At 40.3% G+C, this 25,729-nt stretch overlaps 1 protein-coding gene across 3 annotated transcripts; it reads right to left on the reverse strand.

Moving 5' to 3' along the window:
* Positions 1-365: 365 nt before the first annotated feature.
* foxk2b (forkhead box K2b) lies at positions 366-23,117 on the reverse strand. 3 transcript variants are annotated; one of them, XM_077531049.1, is made up of 11 exons: positions 22,624-23,117; positions 16,028-16,222; positions 15,705-15,858; positions 14,340-14,486; positions 14,058-14,251; positions 13,519-13,727; positions 12,714-12,959; positions 12,454-12,630; positions 12,218-12,382; positions 2,108-2,339; positions 366-1,336 (listed from the first exon to the last, which is right to left on the reverse strand). In XM_077531049.1, the coding sequence occupies exons 1-11, from the start codon at positions 22,917-22,919 to the stop codon at positions 1,228-1,230; spliced, it is 2,124 nt and encodes a 707-aa protein (XP_077387175.1). In that variant the 5' UTR covers positions 22,920-23,117; the 3' UTR covers positions 366-1,227. The 3 variants fall into 3 exon arrangements, with proteins under 3 accessions (XP_077387175.1, XP_077387177.1, XP_077387176.1); XM_077531051.1 differs by lacking the exons at positions 366-1,336; positions 2,108-2,339 and adding an exon at positions 7,995-10,139 and having other exon boundaries at positions 22,624-23,116; XM_077531050.1 differs by lacking the exons at positions 366-1,336; positions 2,108-2,339 and adding an exon at positions 7,995-12,122 and having other exon boundaries at positions 22,624-23,116.
* Positions 23,118-25,729: the final 2,612 nt, after the last annotated feature.

Consider the following 25,729-nt stretch of genomic DNA (forward strand, 5'->3'; position numbering starts at 1 on the left):
TTCTGTTGTACTTTTTGCTAGATAGTTGTCATCGCCGTTGGTGTACCATTGTACCATTTTTTTGTACTTTGTATTGCATTATTCCCTCACGAACTCATCGTGCTCTTTTTATTAAACTATTGCTGATACTTATCTGCTCAGCTTTCGTCTGCTTTGGGGTCCAATTAATTAACTCTCACCCGCAACACAACTAGGCTTCCATCCTCCAGTCTAGTGGTTGGTATGTAAATAAATAAACAATAAACCTGTCTTCTTATCACATTCACTAGCTAAAAGTGGAGTGACTTGACATTAGTCTCCTTTAAACACGCAAACACTGAACAAGAATCAGTCATAGCATAGCAATTTTATTTTCATCAATGACAATGTGCTCACATACTCCTGGTTGGGAAACTGATTTGATCGGTTATGGTGCTAGGCGGGCTGTCAAAATGTGGTTTTCCTAAGGTGGTTGGGTGGCCTCACGATAAAAGCTGTGTTGAACAAAAAGAATGTTCACATAAAAGAAAAGCCTTTTTCCACCATGTCTTTTTTTTTTTTTTTTTTCAGAAGTTTCATACAATAATTTACCTGTTTTTCCAGTCGCTGCTTGTTGCAGACGGTTCTTAGTCAAATATTTTGCAAATATATCTTTAGTCATATGATCCTACGGTATGCAAATTGAGACAGCAGAAAATGTGGTCTTGCTGCACCTTCCCAGAAAAGGGCGAGACCAAATTAAAAAGTTGGTAGTACTAGTGATACCAGTGCAGAAGTTAGTGTACAGCGCTGACTGGTGACCAGCCCCACACGGATGATTCAATGTCTGTCAAGCCCCTGCTTCCCGGGCACAATGTGTAAAAAAAATTCTTCCCATTTTTCACAACAGAAAGTAGGCAAGTGTGGCCGACCGGCGTAGGCTGAAAAAAATCCTAGCGGAAACACTATAACCTTTGTAGTTGATTAGCATTTCAATCAACGCAGTTTGCACTTTAAAGGGCAAACAAAAGGTTAGCAAGCGCACCGCAACACGTTATCAGCAAACACAGGAAGAGTTTGTCGGCAGTTATCCGTCACTCAAAGTGACAGACAGGCATGCTGTCGCCATAGCGACCAATTGACCAAAGACCAAATCTTCATCTGATGATAAGGGAAAAAAGGTTAAAAATGTTATCAGATGTTTTTTTTTCTTGTTGACGTATTTGATCCAGTTGGCCTTTTTTTTCTTTTCTTCATTTTGAGTTGTCATTATGCGTGCGTGCGTTGAGACAGAGGGACCTCCAAAAAAAGCCTCCAAGTATCCTGGCGGTTACGTAACAGGCTCACATTCCAGGTAGGATTGCAGGCTGGATCACAACTTAGCGACAAAAACAAAAAGAGGACAGAAGAAATGGATCAAATAAGGAAAGATGAAAAACAGAACCAAAGACAGAAAAAATAACATTTTAACAAAAGACATTAGGAGAACAGACAAAAGGGTCCAAATGATACTGTGATGAAAAAAAGTTGACTTCAGGCCAACTTTTAAAAATCCAAACCCTGACCTGAAGTCATCATCAAAACCCCAACCCAGGCTTAAAACGTCATCGAGATCTTTACCCTGTCTAAAATCCAAATTGAAACCCTACTTTAAACCCTAACCATTGCTTGAAAGATTTGATACTTTTGTCTTTATTTGCCACTCAATAAATGGGACTAGAAACCCTCCTTTGAAACTGTACTCTGGCGTGTGTGTTTGTAGGCTACAGGTTTGTGTAGCTGTATTGTGTTGAATTGTGTGTTGTATTGATGTGTGTAAAATTTGTAGTGAGCATGTATGTAGTCAATTTGTGTATTTGCTGTGTATAGGTTTGTCAAAGGTGTACGTGTATTTTTGTGTTGTTTGAAAACTGTGTATATCAATGGTAGCATATGTGTGTGTTGTGTGTGTAATATATTATGTACTTTGTGTACATATTGTGAGTCGTGTACGTGTGTCTCCCAGCTGAACCTGGCATTCATGTTGTGTCGTGTATGTCCGTGCGACAGTCCCATCCAGCTCGGCGGGCTGGCAGCTCGCTGGAGTTTTGGTCGACGTGCTGAATAATACAAAGCAAACAGTGACCTACTTTACACGCAGGGAACAAACCTCTCGCAAAACCCGGAAGCGGATCTTCCCTCCCTGCCTGAACCGGAGCGCGCGGACGGGACTGCGCGTGTGGGAAGCCGCTCGACGTATGGCTCGATCCGTTCCGCACTTTGTGACGTCCCGCAAATGTGTTTAAACCGGCAAGCGAATACTGCGGAGAGGCCCCGGTCGGTCCTGAGGCCTCTCGAGCAGGAATTTCTTCTTGTAAGCCGGCTGGCGTTGTGGGCCTCACCTTGATTTGGAGGGAGGGAGGGAGGGAGGGAGGGAGAGAGAGAGACTGACTCGTTTCCTCATTTGACCTACAATTCAATTCAGGTAAACCATACACGAAAATTGTACATGCAACAATTTTATTGTGGTCACGTAGGCTACAGTATGTCCTGGAGTTGGGCCCAGTTGACTCACCAGGCTATCACAGGTCACATGTAGCATTCACACGCACATACACGCAAGCACATTTATAGTCTTGAATCAACATCATTTTTATTTTGGGGGGAGAATTCAAATATTTTTGGCTAGAGAACCAAGTTACACACCAGACTGGTCAATGGACTGGCCCCTGCCATGACTCCTATAAACAAACAATCTGGTTATTTGTCAACATCAGCACATATATGGAATGGTCGCCAATCAATGTCACATTTGCATAATGGCACATTTCTACAAACAGACCAAACATGCACACTCCACAAAATTGGACCCAGTGGCCTTAGAAGTGCCAGGCAGACATACTAACCACACGGAAACATGTTTTCACAGGAAACTTTACTACATGAGCAATCACTGACCAATCTTTTAAGGCCACATTTGTTATGAGAGAACAAAGTTCAATAGGAGACTGATAGGCATCAAATGATCTGAAAGGACATCCAGGAAGTTGGATGAGTTGAGGACAGGTCGCAAATGTAGGTCAGCTCAATGTTTGCATGCTAAAAATAGAACACAGGCCAGCAGCCACACAATTATTTTACTGGTGTCCCAATACTTTTACGCACGCATCACATTTTGTAGGTTTTCAAACACTTGGGATGAAAACAATTTATCCAATTCTCACATACTTTTGTCCATGTGCTGTCTTTAACCTCTTATCGTCTCAATGCTTTTGACGAAGGATGGGCGAGTACGGATACCAGGTATCGGTATTGGGATGATACAGGCTTTGTATTCAATGAAACTTTATATATCAAAAGTACTCAAGGTATCTGTACTCGGTATTGGCGAGTACTCGAGTGAATTCTGGTATTATTATCGTTCTGAAGATAAGTGGTATCCAATAGGGGTGTTAAAAAAAATCGATTCGGCGATATATCGCGATACTACATCGCGCGATTCTCGAATCGATTCAATAATAGGCAAAATCGATTTTTTTTTTTTTTTTTTTTTTTAGGATTCACACCTTAAGCATGGAAGAATGTTATATGAATGGAACATTAAGCCTTAATATTTTATTTTAATGCTGTTTAAACATGAAACAGATTACAACCTCTATAAGACTGAAATTTCAGATAAATAAATAATACATTTTCATATAAATCTTACACTCTACAAGCTTACTGATTAGTATTTTCTAAATTTGAATGAAAAAAAATCGCAACAATCGACTTATAAATTCGTATCGGGATTAATCGGTATCGAATCGAATCGTGACCTGTGAATCGTGATACGAATCGAATCGTCAGGTACGAGGCAATTCACACCCCTAGTATCCAATATCCCTACTTCTGACCCCCCCCCCCCCCCCCCCCCCCCTTAATTTTTGGCTTCACAAGTAGGTGTCCCAATACTTTTGACGAAATGCCACATTTTCACTTCCTGGAGGTGTCCAAAGTGAGTTCCGTGTTGCCATGGAAACAGAGAGGAGTTACTCCATCAGCAAGTGTCTTGCGGGAAGATGATTGTAATGACAAAAAAAAAAAAAAAAAAAGAAAGAAAGAAAAATGAAGGAAAAAGTGGAGCATGTGAAAGGGACAAGTAGGACAAACTTGATGCTCCAGTTGTGTCAAAGCAATTGTTGTATGACTGTCATGTAATTATCTGACTGCGGGAAGCCGCAATATTAGAAACATTTCTTAAAATAGCCCACTACTACATAATCTTCTTAATTTCATAAAAAAAAAAAAAAAAAATCAATACTTATTCATTCTCCTAGTTTCTTTAATCTTGTAGCATCACAGAAATTGTGACAAAATATGACTTTAGTCATTAAAAAAAAATCAGTAGTACTTCACTGTCATAATATGAGTGGTTTCTTGAAAATTACTAGAAAATACAACATAAATGCTGCACTACGATCTGGTGGTAGGCTGTCTGAATATTAGATTCCTATTTACAAGAGTAACAAGATTGTGGAAGTCAAATATGTTTCAACATTTGGATTTTTTCTTTTTTTTTTTTTGCATCAGGTGTCAACCGAATGAAGTGTTCAGTAGTGTCATGTCATCAAATACGTTTTCTCCTCACTTTTGACTCGTGTTAAATAATAATAGAAAGCACTCAATTGGATTTGTCTGCTGAAAATAGGGCCGTGCTATTCTGTAGCTTGTGTTTTGCACTTTTGCCGTTGGTCCATCGAGTTATTTGTGTCAAGAGACGACTTAGCTGTGTTTATTTGCAGAGGATTACCACACGAATAGTTTGCCCGCTTTTGGCCGAAGCCCTTTCGCGCCCGTTCCGTCCTTCGTGTCCACCTCAACCTCCAGAAAAGAACATGAGAAGAAAGACCTTGCAGGAAGACTCACCAACCTTTTTCAAGCTGAGACACACTTTTTGGGTGATGATTCATGGTAAGGGGTAGCCCTTAGCATTTGACACTTGCTTTGAAAACAACAAATTTGCTCACATTACCTTTAATCATGTTGTAATTATTAAAAATAATCAATTATATTCATTTATGTGAAGACACTGATCGTGTTCATGAGTTCCCACTGGAATGAACAAATAAATATCAACATGGAGTACTTTATTTCTACACAATGTTCACATTTTCAAATGATCAATTCGAGAGCATTTCTGGAAATCACAATGTCCCGTCACTGGTGAGCTATTTTTAGAACAGTCCCACAGACTACTTGGAGGCACCAAGGTTGGTGACCCATGCGCTAGCGCAATGAATTGTCCTCGTGACAACAAGCATGTAAACAAAATTCGGAAATGTAATCTAATTTAGCACTTTATTAAAATGTATTTTAATCCTGTAATATTACATTTTTTTTCTTCCAACACAAATCTGCTTTAATCTGGTAAAAAAATAAAAATAAAAAAATCTTTAAAATATATTATTCTTCCAATTAAAAAAAATAAATTAATTAAATCTTGCAGTATTTCAAGTTTTCAACCAAAATATATATTTAAAAAATCATCAATAATATTTACATTTTACATATTACTTAAATTACTAATATTTTATATAACAGAATATATTAACATTTAAATATAAACATTAGTTGTGCCTATATTAACATTTTTTTAACCACAATTTTAATATTTTTTCATACACATTTATGTTGCAAGATTAAAGTAGTACTATAACTTTTTCCTTAATATTGTTTCAATTTGACATATTTTTTACATTTTTATTAAAAATACGCTTATTTCTTTTCTAGGAAAAACATTTTCATTTAGTAATACAAATTGTAAAAGCACTAATTGAGTAAAAGATTTTGCAAAAATAAATTGTGATGCAGTATTACTTTTGCTTGAAAAAAAATCTGATTAATCTCATAGTTGAGTTCTTAAAAAATGGCTTAAGTCTTGTAAGACTATTCTTTTCTTTTGAAAAATACTATTTTATTCGTGATTATTAAAAATCCACAAAAAAAAGAATAGTAAGTTGTTCTTGCATTTGAAAATTGCATACTAGATAAAATACATTATATATCAGTCAATTTTGGAATGTTTTTTCTTAATTATGACTAATCTTGAATCATTATTTTCCAAAACATACTGCCATTGGTTTTGCATTTAACTTTAATGTCATAGTACGAGTGTGTTAAAAAAAAAATTAAAAAAAATAAACAAGGGGACTTGAGTGAAGATTAGTGTGTTGGTTGGTCTTTTGAGGATAAAGGCATTTACCTTCTCCCTCCGCCCGCATTCCAGTGAGCACGGTTGCTACGGAGACGCCACCTACAAGATCGTGCTTGCATCCTGCTGTTGAAGGATACAAATGATGCAAACGGCCGGTCGTTATGGCGACTGCGTGAGCGCTCGTCCACCGACATCGCTGCACATGTTGTTTGCTACTTCCTCTCTGGACAGGAAGTAGCGGATGCAGTAACAGTGACAACAACAAACAAAGAAACAAATCCTGCTTTTGAGGAGTTCGATTTTGAGTGCAAGACAAATTCATGAATTGTGTCTGAAAAATGTTTGTCATACTTGTGAGTGGGAAGTCACGCATGGGCCAATAATGGGCTCTTGGCACAGCTCGACTACTTCCTGAACTGAATACCACACCTTTGTTTCCTGTCTTTCATGAGTGGACAAACTGATTAATCCAGGTGTGTCTGGCCAATGTTGTTGTAGCTACTGAGATCAGGCACACCTGGATTAATCAGATTGTCCACTCATGAAAGACAGGAAATGAAGGAGTGGTGTTGAGTTCAGGATGTAGTGGATTTGTGCAAAGAGCCCATTACGAGCGCAGTCGCTGTATTCGGAATCATTCAACCAATCAATAGAAAAGATTTGGAGCGACGTAGTCCAGCCTCATCCAAGAAATTAAAAGACTCTGGCACCCCCATGTGGCCAAATGAGGCGGAAAGGAACACACGTCCGCTTAAATAATGGCAACCGTTCATTAAGTCTTTCGCTTGACATTGCCAAATCATGATATTCGAGGAAATTAAGTCAACTAGTTATTCAGTAATTAAAAATGGCAATGCTTTGTACAACTAAGCTGTTGTTTAGAAACAAAATGAGTTGGCGAAAAATATTCTAGTTTTATTACATCAAACAAAAGTAATTTAAGAATTTAAATACTTTTAAAATGAAATTCTGTTATTCAAATTATTAGTTTTAAACATTCCTTAACTTATTTTTTAAAGCTTTGTTTCCATTTCAACTCTGCAATAAAATGTATAATAATTTACCATCATTTCAGATTTATGTTTAGCAGTTTATTCCTACAAATTGATTTAATTTTTGAAATTTTATTTCTCAGTGAATAATTGGTGAAATTATTTCAAGTAAAACAGAGCATTAGTAAAATTAACCCTGCCTTCACGTGCTATGGAAAAGATGGACGTTACCACTCGGAAACTCCTAATTACGACCGAGTTCCCGTTCATGTGATTTTGTTGTTATAGCAAAATTGTGTAGGCTATGCTGCGTAATTGTGTAGATTCTAAAACAGCCTGCTGTGCTAGCGGACGTTAACGCCCTTATTAGTGTTAATATTTCTTGCCATTCACAAATCCTTGTGCGCTCTCTGCCACGTCGAAACTTGAAAAGTTCACTCAACTCGGAAATCACAATAAATTCCCAGTTCTACAGTAGAAAATACGACAAAAGGGGGCGTTCACGCGCAATTTTGTACTCGACATGTGGTATTTACCGTAATTACGAAACGACATGAAGGCAGCATAAATGTTTATTTTCTCATGTCATTGGTTCATTTAATCAAAATTAATTATGAATAATAGAATTAGAAAATGACCTTTTTAAAATACCCTAACCTAAACCTGGCCCATTTGTAGCATTTCAAAATCTTAAAAAAAAAAAAAGTCCCACTGGAGCACTTTGAGATTTGATTTCAAATGTAACCATGAATACAATGAGTGCCCCCAAGTTGGAGGTAAACGGTCCATCGAGTCCAGTTTGTACTAATGGGGGGTGGAGGTTGGGAGAGAAGAAGAAAAAAAAAAAAAAAAAAAAGAGGCCAAAGACAAAGACTTTAAATTAATTTATTTTTTTAAAAAAGCATTTCTCCGCTGAGGCTGAACGAACATGTTTCTTTTTTTTCTTTTCTTTCTTCTTGGTTTGGAACGTGTTCAATCAGAAACTCACAGGGGCCCACGATTGACTCAAATCATTACGTAAACCTTGGGGTTCCTTTTCCTTTGTGTTTTTGTTTTGTTTTTTTTCTGCCAGCGAGAGGAGACAAAGCGTGAAAACAAGCAGATGACAACGTTTAAAAAAATAAAAGAAGTGGACAAACATTGAATCAAGTGCAGGTGTGTCTTTTTTGTTTTTTCCTTTCTTTTTCATGCAGGATTTTTTTTTTTTTTGTTCCGGTACGCCAATGTGGCCAATGTGTCACAAAACTGAGAAATTCCAGGAAGGTTCAGAAAAGCCATTTGGCCTTTTATTCCATACCAAGTGAACGTCCATGTACTTGTATACTCTGTCTTTGCAACCAAAACAATTCAGTGTACTAGAACACACTTGTTATCCAATGACGGCCTTCCAACTACTGTTTCATATTTCTGCATACTGGCACAAGGACTATATTTATTGCTCATGAGGCAAAACTGTGCATTAGTTGACCTCTGTGTGCCACCAGTATGTATAAGTTATAAGTAGTACTAGTAGCACACAGTTAATAATCACTAGTGCACATTTTCTTGCTTCACTAGTAACATACAGGACTGTCTCAGAAAATTAGAATATTGTGGTAAAGTCCATCATTTTCTGTAATGCAATTAAATAAGCAAAATGCCATACATTCTGGATTCATTACTAATCAACTGAAATATTGGAAGCCTTTTATTGTTTTAATATTGCTGATTATGGCATTTTCAGCCAAATATCTTATCTCAAAATATTTCCTCAGGCCAAGTAAAAAAAAAAAAGCCATAATCAGCAATATATACTATTAAAGACAAAGAGCATACAAGTACAAATCCTTGCTATCCATTGTAAGGTAATACTAGTAGACTAAAAGTGGCACTAGTAGTGGAAACAAAATACTACTAGTAAATCATTCCTTGCGGGTGCTCTAATATATAAGCATAGACTAGTGCATCTTGCATTTTTTTTCCATCTCACACAGCTTGAAAGCAGAACTAGTAGTGGAAAATTGTGTGCTAAAATATCCAACCAGGAAGTACAAAGCACATACAGACATCAAGAATATATCTTTGATAAGGATGCTACTAGCGTGTGACTCAAGCTTACTACTAGAGTCTAGTAGTGTTACTAATGCAACACAGTAGTTTACTGGTCAAAAGTATAAAGTCAAATCTGTAGCAGGAAAAGTGTTACTAGTAAGACAATCGTTCTACTAGCTATCCTCCTAGTTGTCCTACTAGTGTGCTGAATTGTTTTACTCTTGCGGACAAAGAGTGTACTGGTACATGGATACGATGGATATCAAGGACATGGAATAAGCGCTCAAACGGCTTCCCCTAGGGGGTTTATGTCTGGTTTACATGTCTTTTAACAAGCTCATTGCCTTTATTTTCTAAGTGAAAACACGGGGGGATAAAAATAAAAAAAAATAAAAATAGAAGTCCTCCGCTCCACACGGGGGCGCCGTTTCCAGACAGGAAATTGCGAGTTGAGCGGCTAGCTGCCAACATTGAGGAATCATCCAGAATCCCCCTTTGTGATTGTGTGGCTGTTTTTGTAAGATGGCCGACACCCTCGCCGCTGCTGCCTGGCTGGTCTGGATGAAAAACGTTCAAGGGGGAAAAGGGGGAGGGGTGTCTGGGGTCTCCATTCTGCTGAGGTAGATGCGACAGAGGGTTGGCGCTAAGGTGGATTTAAGGCGGTTGTGTTTAGCCTGTCCATTCGACACCGCTCTTTTTGTCTTCGTTCCTCGTTTGGCACCTCAGGCGAGACAAGCAGGGTTGCAAAATTCCTAGAATTTTCTAAACTTTCCATGGGAACTAAGAGGAACTTAAATTTCCACAGATGTCCACTTGTATGCCTTTCTGTGACTCTTCCAGTCACTCAGTCGCAACCTACTGATGACACTCCAAGCTCATTGGCCGCTTCCATCTCAGAACATCCTGTTTGAAGCATCACCACGGCACCAAAAAGTTTGAAGATCAGAGCTGCTTTTCCAGTTACATCATCAGCAACAGAGACACTGGAAGCGTCACAGAAAGGGACACAAGTGGAAGTCTTGGAAATGTATTGGTCCATTCATTCAGATTCTTTTAGGGAACCTATCTTTATACACAGAAACCTCTGCTTATTTGTTTTTTTAATTGATTCATCGCTCAAATTGATTGATAAATATTTTTGACATTGGGTGAATAGTTTCAAAGCCAAAAGGTGCCCAAATTTTCAGAATTTCAGCCTCTGGACAGCAAAAATTATTAGATTTCTTTAGTCGTCTATGAAAGCAGAAAAAAAATAAAAATAAAACAAGGTTGTTTTTTGTTTTTTTTTAAAAAAAAGCCCAATTTTCCTTAACTAATGATTAATTAATAATAGACAGATTAATCAATGATTGAAATACTTTTGTGGCAGCCCTACATTTGAGCATTTCCTGACTAAAACAAGCAGATATCTTGTCTTATGAGGGCCACGACTTTGCACTTTCCAGATTCGTGCTGCCGCTTGGTGGCTTTTTTGGATTTATGTTACCAACCAAAATAGGAAGAATATGCGAAAAACAAGACAACGGATTAATGTTGGTCCTGTTTTCAACTGTGCATTTGTGACCCGCCAATCACAGATTCACTAAATGGCAGATTTTTGTTTTGTTTTTGTGAACCTATCCTACATTATTCATTGAATTAGTTTTATTTCCCCCAAACAAATGTACAAGTATTGTTTTGGCACCATGTTGCTGCCAAGGAACCATGTCGAAGTGAGTTGAGGAGCTTCATAGTTAACTATGAGGATCTTTTTTTTTGAGAGGAAGGTTAAACTGTCGATTTTCATTTGTAGGTTGAATCGTAAGGGAAGGTCACTATAAGGCAGGGGTGTCAAACATAAGGCCCGCGGGCTGGATCAGGCCCACAAAGGGGTTTAATCCGGTCCACGAGATGATTTTGTAAAGTTTAAAAAATAAAATAAAATTGTAATGTCAGACTAATTAATGAACCGGCCACAATCAAAATATATGAAATTTGTAATTTCACAAGTAGACCTCAGATGAGCAATACAACTTGTACGGGGGAATCGTCCTGGATGTCATTATTTTACACACAACTTAAAGTTATGGTTTGTTTAATTATTATTATTTCTTTTTAATCATAGACCGACAAACGTGTTAAATACGACACAAATTCATTACTGGTAACACAAAAAGATATGACAAGGATTAGCGTCCTTATAATGTCATTAACTGTGCCACGCAATGCATTCTGGGAACAATAAATATGCAAAACAGATTGATTTAACACATCCAGAACTCAGTGTTACTGTGTTCCATTTGCATTTGTATTATTTTTTGTAACAATATGATTACAATTGAGCTCCATAATTTAGGACTGACACACAAATAGCGAAAATTTGCATATAATTGATGGCAATCGTTTTTAAGTTATATACTGTTATTTTATTCGGCCCGAGCGAACATAAGTTTGACACCCCTGCTGTAAGGTGATGCCCTCACATGTGAGCAAGGAGAACTACTGATTATCAGTTTTGTCAATTTTCAAACAAAATGTTTAGATTTATACTTGAATGCAATACTTTATACCATTAAATCATCCTCAATTCTCAGTTAATTCCCATGAAAAGTTTGCAATTCGGAATATTTCTAAAACTCCCCAGGTTAAGTTCCAATGGAAATTGAAGGAAAGCTTTCCATGGAAACTTACGCAAAACTTTCCAGAAATTAAAATAATAATAATAATAATAATAATAATAATAATAATAACAACAATAATAATAACAATAATAAGAACAACAACAACATTTCCAGAAACGTAACAAAAACTTTTGGAAAGTTACTGAAAATGTTCCTGAAATGTACAGAAAACCTTCCAGGAATTTAATGAATAATCTCCAAAAATGTTTAAAAAAAAAAATGTACCCAGGGATTTTCCAGAAATGTATCTGAACTTTGCCAGAAATTTCTGAAACTCTTCCAGAAATATTACACCCCTGTGGAGCCCTAGAGACAAGGAAAAGAAACGACGCGTGGTGGTGGTGGGTGGGTGGGGGGCGCTCTGCGGTGCTGGGAGAGTGTGGGGTGGGCTTAGTTGTTACCGTTGTCCGCTGGCCTTGCCTCTTCCTCCATTTTGGCCCGTTTGGCATCTGGCAGCGCGGCGGCGCCCGCCTGCTGGTCGCCATTCTGCCGCTTGACGGTGGGCAGTGACGCCGAGGCAGAGGCGTGGTCAGCGAGCAGGTGAAGCGGGCTCGCCACGGATGGACCTGAATGGCGACAAACCATTGTTTAGTCCCACGTTTCGTCGAGTACTAAACGTAGCGAGCCGTGTTCTGACCGCTGCTCTGTATGGCGGTGGTGATGCTGTGGTTTCCGTTCTGCGTGATGGCCTTGATGGGCAGCTGGTGCTGACCCAGGATGGCGACGGTCTGCAGCGGCCCGGACGAGGCAGAAGTTTGGATGATGCGGCCCACCGCGCCCGCGGCCGTCACGGTGGGCACCGCCTCCACTTTCACTGAGCAGACACGTGCGCGTTTTGAAGGTTTGAAAACAAGAGAATAGAATTTCGTTTGACTTGCACATCCATCAGCGACCCACCTTTGCCATCAGCACGTTCTCCGTTCTCCTGCAGTTCGCTCTTGCCGATGACGGTGGCCGGCTGCGTGATGACGGCGGTGGCGCCGGCGGGGATCTGCTGCAGCACGTGGACCGTCTGGACCGTTTGGACCGGCTGAGACGCGCTGGTGCTGACCGGCGACGCCATGGTATAGGTGACGGGCTTCATGCTTTGAGGTAGCTGACCCTGCAGCGCGATCAGCACCGGCTGGTTGCCGACTGGAGAGCCTATAAAGGCGTCGCCGGATTTTGGTGGCAGCGATTCAAAATGACTGTACTGATGATCCCACCTAACTCATTTGCTCCCAAAAACGTGTAAATATGTTCTATTTTAAATGTTTTAATTGTCCCAAAGACATATACATGTTTTTTATGTTGTTGTTTTTTTATGGTACAGCATACAGAAGGCTTTGATGCAGCCTTGGAACTGCAGAGAACGGGTGAAGCAATGGTAGTAATTATAAAAACGGCCAGAGAGTGGCAGCAGAGTATAAGAGATCAACCAGGCCCATGTTGCAAAAATCTCTTTTCCCCATTGTTTTCAACAGGTTTGTGAATAATGATGAAATTTAGCTTAGCAACACTTTTTTTTTTTTCCTGATGAAATCTTAATCTTTTTTTGGTAGGTGCCATGTTTTTATAGCAATAGAACACAATATTCTGCAGGCCTTGCAAAATCAGTCAAAATCCAGTAAATCAGCCGGGAGAGGTGAGATGCTTCAGTGAAAATGGCTGCGAGTGAATGAGTTAATCACATCTATCAATGAAGACAATCCCGAAAACCAACCTGGTGTGTTCTGTGCAAAGCGAGCTTCTTGGATCACGGCCAGCTTGGGTTGGACCACTGTGGTGGTGGGGGCGGCGGGGGCTACTGCGGACGAGGTGTCCATCTCCAGGGGGACGGGCGAGCCCTCTCGGGACAAGCTGTCGGGAGTCTGCACGCCACTGGAGTGAGCAGACAGCACACCCGAGTGGTTGGGAGAGGCTGGGGCGCTCCTGGGGGAGAAGGAATATGCAATCAGTCCAGTTTTCAAAGATAGAGAAAGAATTTGTAGAATCTTAAAAGCACTTCTGCCATCCTTTTCTAATGTCAGCATTTTGCTTATTCACAAATCCTTATTTTTGGAAGTAACTTCTGAATATCAGAATCACTTGAACTTTTATCTCAACATTTTTAGGGGTTGGATTTCCAACAGTGCCAACTGCGAGCTTTTTACGACGTTTGTTTCCCTAATCAAGATTTTGGCAGTCCCAGGGTCCACAATTTGTTACCATTGGAGGTAACTTTTCAACTGTCCTTTTTTTGTGCACGAGTGCCAGGCTCACCTGGAGGAGAGGGGTCCATGCGGGGTCCTGAAGCAGGGGACGCCGCGGGGCCGTCGTTTCCTGAAGGCCTGCTCAATCAGCTTGCCCTCGGAGCACGGGTCTATCCTCCAGAAGGAACCTTTGCCAGGCTCCTCCTGCGAGCGCGCCACCTTGATGAAGTAGCGGTTGAGCGACAGGTTGTGGCGAATAGAGTTCTGCCGCCGCAAGGAAGGAAGGAAAGAAGCAAGGAAGGGCATATTAAGCGGTGGCCGTCAGTCAAGTGGCGCCGTCAATCAAACTGACCTGCCAGCCCTTGTCTGCCGTTCTGTAGTAGGGGTAGTTCTTGGTGATGTGGTTGTAGATCCCGTTGAGCGTCAGCTGCTTGTCCTGCGCCAGCGTGATGGCCTGAACGATCAGCTGAGCGTACGAGTAGGGGGGCTTGGAGTCGTCCTGACCAAAGAAAAACTTATATTTCTGAGATTCAAGTGTTGTGTGCAAGCAGATGCGGCAAAGACAATCAGGGTTGCCGCTGGGTCATGAAACCTTTTAGCCAATGTGGCTTCGAACTTCTAACTGTTCTTCTAACTTCGTGCACATTACCAAATCCCTCTGCAATCCTGTCCGACTTCCCACTTAAAGGGATCGTTCGGCTTTTTTAACATGAACCTCAATTTGACCCTCACCTCCCGTGTGTGCGATCAGCACTGATTTACCCCTGACAGCGTTCGGTGACACCAGTTCTGGTTCGGCGTTGGACGAGAGGAAAATAGTCCAGCAAGCTGGCTGGGGTCTCGGAAATAAAGCGTTTTTCTTCTAAAAACCATTTGTTTTCAAACGCGTGATACATTTCCATCACAATACTCTTTTCTGAATAAAGTCAGACGCCATTACCGCCAGCCACTACTTTTCTGTTCGTTCGTATCACTGCGTGGCGCCCTCGAGAGCGCTAACTGACGCACTGCAGCCAGCTAGCTGATACTTCCGCCGAAAAGGCAAACAACTTCAGGCGGAAGTATCAGCTAGCTGGTATACACAAAAAAGTTAGCATATTCCTCATCGTGCCAGGGCACGTTGCCAAACCACGAAAATTTGACAAGGGTTCTCGTCCAGGACTGCATGGTTAGTGTGTCTGCCGTGTCATCCTTATTTTCCCAACATGTGAGCGAGCCCAAGGGTAATCCACAGTTGTTTTATGCGACCCGATGGCATTACTGTTCCATTTTGGTGCAGAAACAGACACAATATTCGCATTTACATGTTTTTTTTTTCGTACGGACACTTATGCCTGGTATAGCGAATAGCGATATTCTCCCAGTGCAATTTTGACAAAATTGGCCGCGTCAATGTGGCAACCGTGGGGAGTATTTACGTTGCCACTCCCCATTTCACCTCGTCATTGGCGATGTGGCGAACGGGGTGCGCGCACCCTCAGTTGTGGTGTGTCCCTTCAACAACACTTCCACGACAGCAATTACCACACGGTTTCGCCCAGTGCTTTACAAGCCTGGCGGACGGCCTGACTTTTCTTGCCTTTCGACCTGGCTAAGCGTTACAGAGAACGCACAAAAATAGGAAACATTTTTTTTCAACAAATAGCGAAGGAGAGAAACCACAGGCGTGAATATGCTGGGTTTCGCTGCATTTTAGTATGCAGTCCACAAGACTCACCTTGGGACTGTCCTCGCCCGACGCGTCCTTGTCGTTCTCAGGCTGAGAGTTGTCGCTGATCAACTGCAGCTCGGCTGAGCTCACCATGCGGCCCCCCATGCGGTACCCCGACGAGCCGGCCCCCCGAGGGCTGGACGGGCACGAATTTGCGGCGCTGCCAAGGAGACACAGACGGACGACGACGCGTCGGTGACCAGACTACTTCAGTCCTTGTTTAAAACGGTAGTTGATCCAGACACACGCAGTCAAGGTTGACATGACATGATGTGATACACATGCGCTGTGGCTACATATCAGGGGGCTCACAGTAGCGCGGTCGTTACCTGATTGTTCCGGTTGGCGAGGGCAGCGGACTCATGAGGTGGGCAAGGTTGTCGGGAATGTTGATGGTGAGCGGTGCAAATTGAGGCTGCACCGGCTTGACGGGAGACTCGGGGGCCTCGCGCCTCGTCTTCCTGCCGCTGGACAGAGCCGTGAAGGTGATCTTGATGTTTGTGCTGGGGAACCTGAATGTACACCTGAGTGGAAAGGAAAAGACTTTTACAATCCATGATCCCATCGATTCACTGGGTAAAAATGTATTTAGCATTATTAAAGCGATAACTCATTTTCCAGAATTGGATTAAGTGTTTATATGGAGCATTTTCATTCCATTTGGCCGTTCGGGTTCAGTCTAATTGGAATACATGGCTCCATGTAAACCCAGCTATTGTCAAATATGCATGATATGAGGTCCAGATGTATTCATTTTGTCACCATTTGCCCAATAAAACAATTGAAAGTCTATCCTTGGCCACCTGTGGGGGCATTATGATCAAGAGTGGTCAGTTATATTCAAGTAGCTAACGATTGTTTAGTAATCATAGATGTGCAATTGTGTAAGCCAGTTAAGCTCAGCCGATAGACACATCAATGTGAAGATTTGAGGCAGAGATTTTCGCGTCAACTTTTGCCTGTAATCCAATTAGAAAAAGCATTGCGCCACAATTTTTTTATGCTTGCACTCAACGTTTTGTCTGTTTGTAACAATCAGTCTGAATTTCATTTTCACACCAGCTCTCCAGCATTAAGCACATTCTACATTTTTTTTCTATATGAAGCATTTCCATTCCATTTGGTCATGCAGATTCAAACTAATCTGAATACATGGCTCCTGCACACAAACTACTTCATTATTTTTTGGTGTGCCAAAGAAACATTGGCATTGCAAATGAGAATCTGCTCTCAATTGCCTTATCTGGTTAAATAAATGATTAATAAATAAATCATCACCATTGAATTGTCCTCTAAAGGAAGAGTACTTCACTGGTGGCTCCATGTAACAAAGAGAAACACTTGTCACAAACTAATTATTCACGTCAATATTTGTCCACTGACTGTATTCTATTCTCAACTTCTATTTTTAACCACACCGTGTTGTATTTTAGTCCATTTCAAGAAAAGAAAAGTAACTGATGTATTTTTATTTAATAGCGTGTGCAGTGTTCTCTGTGCAGTTCCCTTTAGAAGGGGAAGGAAACGGTTAATTGTAAGGATATTCAGCTTTACTCCCTTTTTGTTTAAAAAAAAAAAAATTCGCGTTGTGATTACATCATCCCGAAATCACGTTACAGAAGACATTTCTGTTAGAGATAGACCGATATGCTTTTTTTCAGGGCCGATACCGATTATCGGTAGTCAAGGAGGCCGATATCCAATATTTGAAGCCGGTATTCATTTGCAGAAAAAAAAAAAAAGTTGGTGTCTAAATTTTTAACTTAAAAAAAATAAAAGTCAAAACTTCAGCAAACTGCTTAAATGCCTTTAAGCATATGTTTATTAAACAGGTTTTGTGATTTGCAACATGGTAAAGGGTTTTCAGAGCTCAAAAAATTGACTTTTTTTTTGTTTTAAATTCTGACAGAAAGTGGACGGTGCTCCCAGGCTCAGCATTATGTCTTATATAGTTAAATGAAAACAAATATCTTTTTGAAATTTTCTACAGTAAACAAGTTTCCAAAAAATAAATACAACTGAAATGCCCAATGTTCATCTTTTCCTTATCTTTGTTTTAAAGTTCTAAAACAAAAAGTGCATCCTCAACGGAGCACTTGCCAGCTGATAAATGAATGTCTAATCAACAAGGCTGTCTTCTCTCCTTTGCTTTCTGTGGATGTTCCGTCATTCTTGTCTGCCCCATATACAGTATATGATGTTGCAGTCTTCACCATACTGGTTTTCTGTGGTAGAAAGTAGTGAAACAGTCATGAGTGACTTTCACGTGGGGTGTTTGCCATCAACTTCTACACAAACTATAATGTGGCTTACACACATACAAGAACACACATGCACTCTGCCACTGCTTACTTTTATCAATATTTCCTAACAGTTGCTTATTTGCGAGCTAACGGTTAGCTCGCAGCTAACCGTTTACCCGCACTCTAATAGCCGCTAATTCGTAGCTCGCGGGCTAACCGTTACTACTCCCAAATAGGTATTAATTTGCAAGGAAGAGGTTAGCTCGCGGGCTAACTGTAGCCTGCACGCTAGGGCTGGGAATCTTTGACTGTCTCACGATTCGATTCGATTGAATTGATTTTCGATTCAAACGACTTTCAATTAAAAATTATTGGATTGACAAATATGATATGCACAACATTGTCATGATCTACTCCAGTCTGCTTTGCAAGACAAAATGACAAATAGAGACATTAAAGTCTCCTTTTTTTGTTTTTGTTTAAACATTTAATTTTGTATTGTAAGTGCCTTATTCCACAAAACAGCATGTGGGCTACAACTGCCTTCCCCCCCTTCTTCTTCATTTCTAATTTAAATAAAATCTATTTTTGGATATTAAATATCGATTTGATTCGATTAATAAATGAGACTCTCGATTCTTTTATCAATCGATTTTTTGGCACACCCCTACTGCACGCCAACTCCCAAATAACCGTCAATTCGCAAGCTAGCAGTTTGTTCACGGGCTAACCTTTAGCCTGCACACTAACTCCCAAATAGCCGCTAATTCACGAGCTAACGCATTGTAGCCGGGTCAGCTTAATTTTATATAGCGTATTTAATACACAAGGTAGTAAGTTAAACTTACCTCTCTATAGCTGCACACCAGCCCGGTGGCCCTTCTGCATTCGATTTTCTCTTCTGCATGTGTGCCCGTCGGAGCAAAAATATTAATAACTTTTTAATTTATCGCCCATCAAAAAAATAAAAAACAGGCCGATGCCAAAATTCATAAAATGCTGATTATCGGCCGAGCCAATTAAGGGTCTATCCCTAATTCCTGTATGACCAATCATCCTGAAATACAAGTCCCTCCTTCACAAAAGCAATCATGGACAAACTCCTCTTCTTTTCAAAAGCCAAACTGACGCAAACGTCATCATTGGCTCTATTGGCACCACCTCCAACTTGCTTGTGGAATGTCAACAAAAGAAGGCAGTACCGGCTCGAAGGCGGGAATGTGCGGGGGTGGGACAAGAATGTGTGGGTGTTTACATCAGCACGGAGGAATCCTGAGATACAAACTGAGCTCTGGGAAGCGATTCATCACACCAGTCGTGGCAGGTAAACGTGGACGAGGATTGGAATAGGCCTTAGTCACTTTCTCATGAAACATGTCACCAATAACAGCAAATATTACTTTCAAACAGACTTGATTGTGTCGTAGTTTGAAGCAGCCTTCATCCCAACAAGTGAAGTCAAGTGGAAAGTTTGACTATCCATGGAAAATGGCATGCTTTATATTTTGTATTCTGAGAACCCCCAATAAAAGGAATTCAAAGGAACAAAGAAGCACTGACAAACACTTTGACTTGGTGTACCAAAGAAACAAACATGTGATGACCTTCAGAGAGATAACACAATTTCCAAGTGATTCCACTTTTCCATAACATAACTCATTACAATTTTGTAATGCTTTCAAGTAGCCATGGTGTAATGGCCTACGCCCAAACAAGTAGAATGGAAAATACGGTAACAGTAGTGCATAGTTTTACTACCCATGGAAAACTTCATTCATTTAAAACATTGACGCATAAATGTCAGTCTAGTGGGTTTTTTTTTTTTTTTTGGATAACAAAGAGGCCCAATTACCAGAGATGAATCATTCAACATATTTGCTACTAGTGAAGCTTATTTTGATTCTGATGCTTAAAGGTATACTATACTTATTTAACCATTTTTGGCAGTCAAACAATGTTTTGCCAATAATAAATTTGAGATTTTCATTATTTTTCATATACAATTAGTACCTTTAAAAACACATTTTGCAACTTGCTGTCAACTGAAAATGACATCACAAGGGCTCAGGTAACCAATCACAGCTCAGCTTGTGAATGTCACGTGACCAAACCGAGAAAACAGGTGAGCTGTGATTGGTTACCTGAGCCCTTGTGATGTCATTTTCAGTCGACAGCAAGTTGCAAAATGTGTTTTTAAAGGTACTAATTGTACGTAAAAAATAATGAAAGTATCAAATTAATTATAGGCAAAATATTAACTTTTTATTGCTATAATAGGCTAAATAAGTGAAGTATCCCTTTAAGAGTTTTGTTATGAAAAATGCACCTTAGGAATTTAAAGAATCACAATCAGATTTTATTTGTCAACATTGCACATGGGTCGGGGCACGGTGAGATTAAAAGCCAACCCTTAAAAAACAAAGTAGATATTTACCGTGACCGGCAACTCGCCAATTAGCACTATTTTGCCGTGAATCGTATGACAATGACAAGTGCAAATTGTACGCGAGTAAATGTGTACTACCTCGTGGCATAATGGTTAAGGTGATCACCCCGTAAGCGTGGGGTCACGGGTCCGAGGTGTACTTTTTTTTTTTTAAACTACAATTTACAACAGCCTATATGCTCTGAGGGTTATGGTTAGGCTGGTAATGTCGATAGAAGTCTCTCTTTGGTGGCAAAACAAAATGAAAACTGTGAAAAGACAGAAGAGGTTAAGCGATGCACGAACCACACCCAGTTCATGATTTGGTGCAGCGATGGACCAATCAGAGCTGTTCACAGCAAAATGGAATTAGCAGGAGAGTTGCCGGTCAGGTCTACCCTTAAAAATGCCACCATGTAGAAATAAGACACGGATCAAACAATAGCAATGACCAGTCAGTGGTTGTTATTTTTGTTTTGTTTTAAAGCGCAGCATAATGTCAACGCTCAAAAGGCCAAAGTAGCAGCGACAAACCTTTTTTTTTGCAAAGTGAAGATGAAAATAACGAGCATAAAAGAACGAGACGAGGGCTATTATGGCTGTCGGCTCGGTCCCGCCGACACCTTCGTTCCCCTCATGTTTGGGTGTCAGCTGGTGCCCGTTTTCTTTAACTGCAGCTTCGAATGTGCCAGCGCAATGTTGTGATTGGACGACTGTGCTAGAGCGACATTCTGGGTGGCGGCCGTCCTCGACTCCTTCGGCTGAGCAGCTCCGGACCTCTCCGGCAATCACCGACATACACCTGGCCGGACTGTCTCAAATAAAAGTGCTGCTTTTCAGTTACTCAGGGCGGCTGGAACTCAGTAGTGCAGCTCACCTTGTTTCACTACGTGTCTCCCGTTTTCAGTGTTATTGAGACACTCGGTATTGGTGTGTAATCCTTCGGTGAAGCATTTCGTGGTAACTTGTGTATTCTTTTTGGTTTAGCCATTTGTGCTCCTTTGTGTATTCTTGTTGCCTTTGTACTCTGTTTGTTCCTTCACTTATTTATTTATTGTTTGTGCCTGAAATTAGCCTTTGTAAGAGCCATTTAGTTGCCCAGATACTGTCATCATCACTCAAAACCATGATAAAAACCACATACCACCCCAATTAAAACTGTCAATTTTGATTCAATCATTTAAAAACCTCTTCTTTTGTTTTACTTCCCTTCCCCTAGCAGAGCCGATCGTAACAAGGGCTAATTCCCACAAAAATCTGTTATGAATTATTTTAATCAATCCCTTAAATGATTCATCATCATTTTATATTTGCTCATTCTATGCACTGTCAATTTAAAATTATGTCACTTTTTAAATAAAGGGATGGAAATTAAAACATGTCATTTGATCCAGAGATTAATCAAATAATTTTAGTGACATTGCTATTGTAGTCTAAAAATTAACCAGGCCATGACAAAAGCTAATAAAAACAAACTGAAAGCAAATGTGTGCAGATATCTTATTATGATTAAACACAAAAATAATGTAATTTTGCGATATCTTTTTGTTGTTGTTGTTTGTTTGGACTTGTACATACACTTTGAGTATTAACTTCTTTGAACCTTAGAGAGGAATGAAAAACACAGCAATATAGAAGTCACCGAAGGTCAAAGCAGTTGTTACGAAACGCTATTAAAAGCTTTAAATGATATGCCTTCTTAATAAACGCTTGTTCTTATAGAAGGGAGGCACAAAAAAATAAAAAATAAATAAAAAGTCCAGTGCCTGCACACGCGTGTTTGTGTGACCCGGGGCGGGGACGCTTCTGGTTTGTTTACGTCCAGCGACTCCATTCACAAAAAAACACACCACCACCCAGCTAATGCTAACGGCAGGTTAGCGCTCCCGTCGACACATTTGACTCAATAATAACAACACGGCTACCAAAATATAATCTGAAGTGGATTAATAAGCACTCCTGAGCCAACATAGGCCGCCAGCCACACACGCGTGAGTTAGGCCGGGCTAGCTCAGCAACAGCTAAGTGCTAACGTGGCTAACAAGAATGTCAACAAAGACGATGAAGGATAGACATTACGGCTAACAAGCTAAAACACGTGCTGCCCCCGACCTAAAAAAAAAAAAAAAAAAAAAAGAAAAGAAAAAAAAGCGAAACCCCGAAGGTTGTTTCTTTATTTTCTGCGTGCCTGCGTGGCTAACTAGCTTAACATACACATGTTCCAATCAATGTGAAAGGGAGGCGAAGCGGTACTCACATCGGCGGCAGCTGCAGCGGAGCGGCGCCCCGGCGGAGGAACACCCCATCCACGAACACCCCGTTCTTGCCCAGACAGCGTAGGTAGAAGTCGCCCACTCCGCCGGCGCCGTCATCGCTGGCCGTGAAGATCTCCAGGTGCCGCCGCGAAATGAAGCTCGAGTGACCCATGCTGACGTCCACGGAGCCCTGCGACGAGTTGCGGCCGATGCTCACGGAGCGCTTCTTCATCAGATACTCGAACTCGCGGCCCTCAAGCCGCGCAACCGGCCCGGACGAGCCGCTCACCGCTGTCATGGTCAAAGCGAGTCGGCTATATGAACTAGACACTCGTGAGGGGTACGCGGTGGACGCCGAAAGCGAGCCGATCTACAAACGGGGCATCGAATTTAAAAGCGGGATTTGGAGGGGAACACACGAGCCAAAGGACAGCGGCTCCGACCCACCGCCGAGAGAAAGGCTAGAGTTGAGACGTGCTACCGAACGCCAAGAAGTGGGCGTGAATGCGGGTGGATTGACGGCGCCCTCGGCCAATCGTGTGCGAGCACGATGATGCAGCGCTGAGGAATCGACCAATCACAGGAGATGCGTAATCCGAAGACACGTTCAAGATCGGTTGGGATGCACTGTCTGCACATATGGGAGGACGTGAAGCAGCGCAGAAGGAATGGCGACATAGTATAACAACAAAACATAAAAAAAAAAAAAAACAAACAAAAAAGACATTAATACACCAGCGTCCATATTCCCTTGCCATCATTCATCCAACCGACAGTGGTGGAACACAGTACAAACAAGAAGTTACTCAAATTAAGTAGATGTTTCGGCTCTCTGCACTGTGTATTTTTATTTTTTATACGATTGTTTTTCTTTACTCCCTACATTCAAGACTGTTAACTATCTTTCCGTCAAACGAGTAATGGGGTAAAGTGACCAAATACAAAATAACAATAATAATAATAATAATAATAATAATAATAATAATAATAATAATAATAACAATAATTTCCTGAATATAGAATGTCATCGTAGGTGAATAAATGTGTATTTATTACAATACAGTTTAAATTTTGCATGACTGTATTTGATAGTAAAATAAATATGTAAAAATTAATGTCAGAAAAAAATATTTTAGCAATTTTGATGGATAGATCTAGATTCTCGAAAGTTGGCTGGTTGCTTCGAGCATCCACTAGAGGGCGCCACACACTTTCCTCATGCTGTTTGAGATGACGTCATGATGCCGGTTGGACCACTTGCCAACAGAGCGTAGGATAACGCATCACTTCCTCCTCAGATTTATACTTTTTTCATATTTATCGTATTCTTCGACTGTACTGAATATGTTTTTTTTTTATTTAAATTTTCTGAAAGTGTAAGAAAACACATTATTAGAGTTTTTAAATTCTGAAGGTCTACCTTATGAAGTGACCCGTCAGCAGTTTCAAATTATTTTTAAATATATTTTATTTAAAAAAAAAAAAAAAAACAACTGAAAAATACAAAAACGACTGGACCAATAATTATTAATGCTCTAATATTTAAAAATAAATCATCAAATAATTAAGAGAATTATATGGTCAGTACTAGTTTGTTATAAGTTTATAATTTTTAAATATTATGGCTCTGAATTAAAAATAACTTAGTGACCAATTTAAAAAAAAATACAAAATCAATAATAATTTACAAAATCAATAATAATTAATTAAATATTTTTAATATTCATATTATTAAATACAATTAAGGACTTGGTTAATGATGTTATAGTTATATAATTGTAAAATATTGTAAATATTACTGGTTGTTTAATAATTTTTATTTATATTTACACTTAATTTTAATGTATTGTTTCTACATTCTAATAATAATGCATCAGATTTATATAGCACTTTTTTGGACACTCCAAGACGCTTCACATTGGATACATTATTCTCGTACTCACACATTCACACTGGTGGTGGTAAACCACGTACATAGCCACAGCTGCCCTGGGGCAGACTAAGGATAATATATAGGTAATATATTTGTTCTGATAATAGTTATGAATTAGGCCACTTTTTTTTTTTTTCAAATTCGTCAATAGCAGTATTGAATTGAATGACATCAACGCTTAAATGCACATTTATCATTAAGACAACTGGGATAGGTTCCAGCATGCCTGCAAGTGTTTTTGTAAAGGCTGTAAAACATCGGTGACCTATATCAATGACCTTTCACCTGCTGCTGGCTCCGACTTCAAGTAGACGACGACTTTGTCTCTACTCGCTTGTGATTCATCTGTTTTGTTTTTGTTTTTTGTTTCTTCGCTGGTCCTTTGGTGATAGCACACTTAGCATTAGCGCAAATGCATGACGCTGAGCTCTCACAAACCACATGTCCATCACCATCATCATCATCATCATCTGAAATGTGAGGAAGACGATGATGATCGGCACCATGGCGACCATTCAGGCCTACAAACAGAACAGGGGTGGGGAGGGGGGCGTTGGCGTCCCTCAGGGATGATGAGCGAGCAGTAGTCTGATCTGAGCGAGAGATGCATTACTCCTCCACTTCCTCTCCAAATGGAGACCATTAATAATTCTCCTCACCATGTCTGGGAAAAGTCCAGGCGCCTTGCATGTCTGTTGAGGCGTGGCCGAGGCATTTGGACTGCGTGTTTATGTCAACACGTGTTCAGCATGTTGTCTCTAAGGGCCAAGTGACCACAGGTGATAAAATTCGGGTTAGAAAGTGTTTGACTCCTGCATTGAGCTAAACAAAACAAAGCAATTCCTTTTGGGTCAAGTGGAGTCCTTTTTGTGTCTTGAAAAATCACATTACTTAAGCCATAACAACACTACTCTACCATAATACTGTCAGAAAAATATATAAAGCCAATGTTAACTGGAAGGAATTGTTAGTTTTGTTTTGCCCAATGCAAAAGTCAAACTGAACACTTTGTACATGATCACGTTCATTCCAGTTCTAAAGCCATGGCACTTGGAATGCACATTAATAATATGGGAGCTGGAATAATGTTGGGAATTAATGGTCATTTTAGCACTTTGACCTCAAATGTGGTTTGAGTAAAGTGGTGTGTTGGTGTTTCCTCTTTTCGGGGCGGG

Source organism: Festucalex cinctus, chromosome 1 (assembly GCF_051991245.1).
Source record: "Festucalex cinctus isolate MCC-2025b chromosome 1, RoL_Fcin_1.0, whole genome shotgun sequence".
In the NCBI taxonomy this organism is placed as follows: domain Eukaryota; kingdom Metazoa; phylum Chordata; class Actinopteri; order Syngnathiformes; family Syngnathidae; genus Festucalex; species Festucalex cinctus.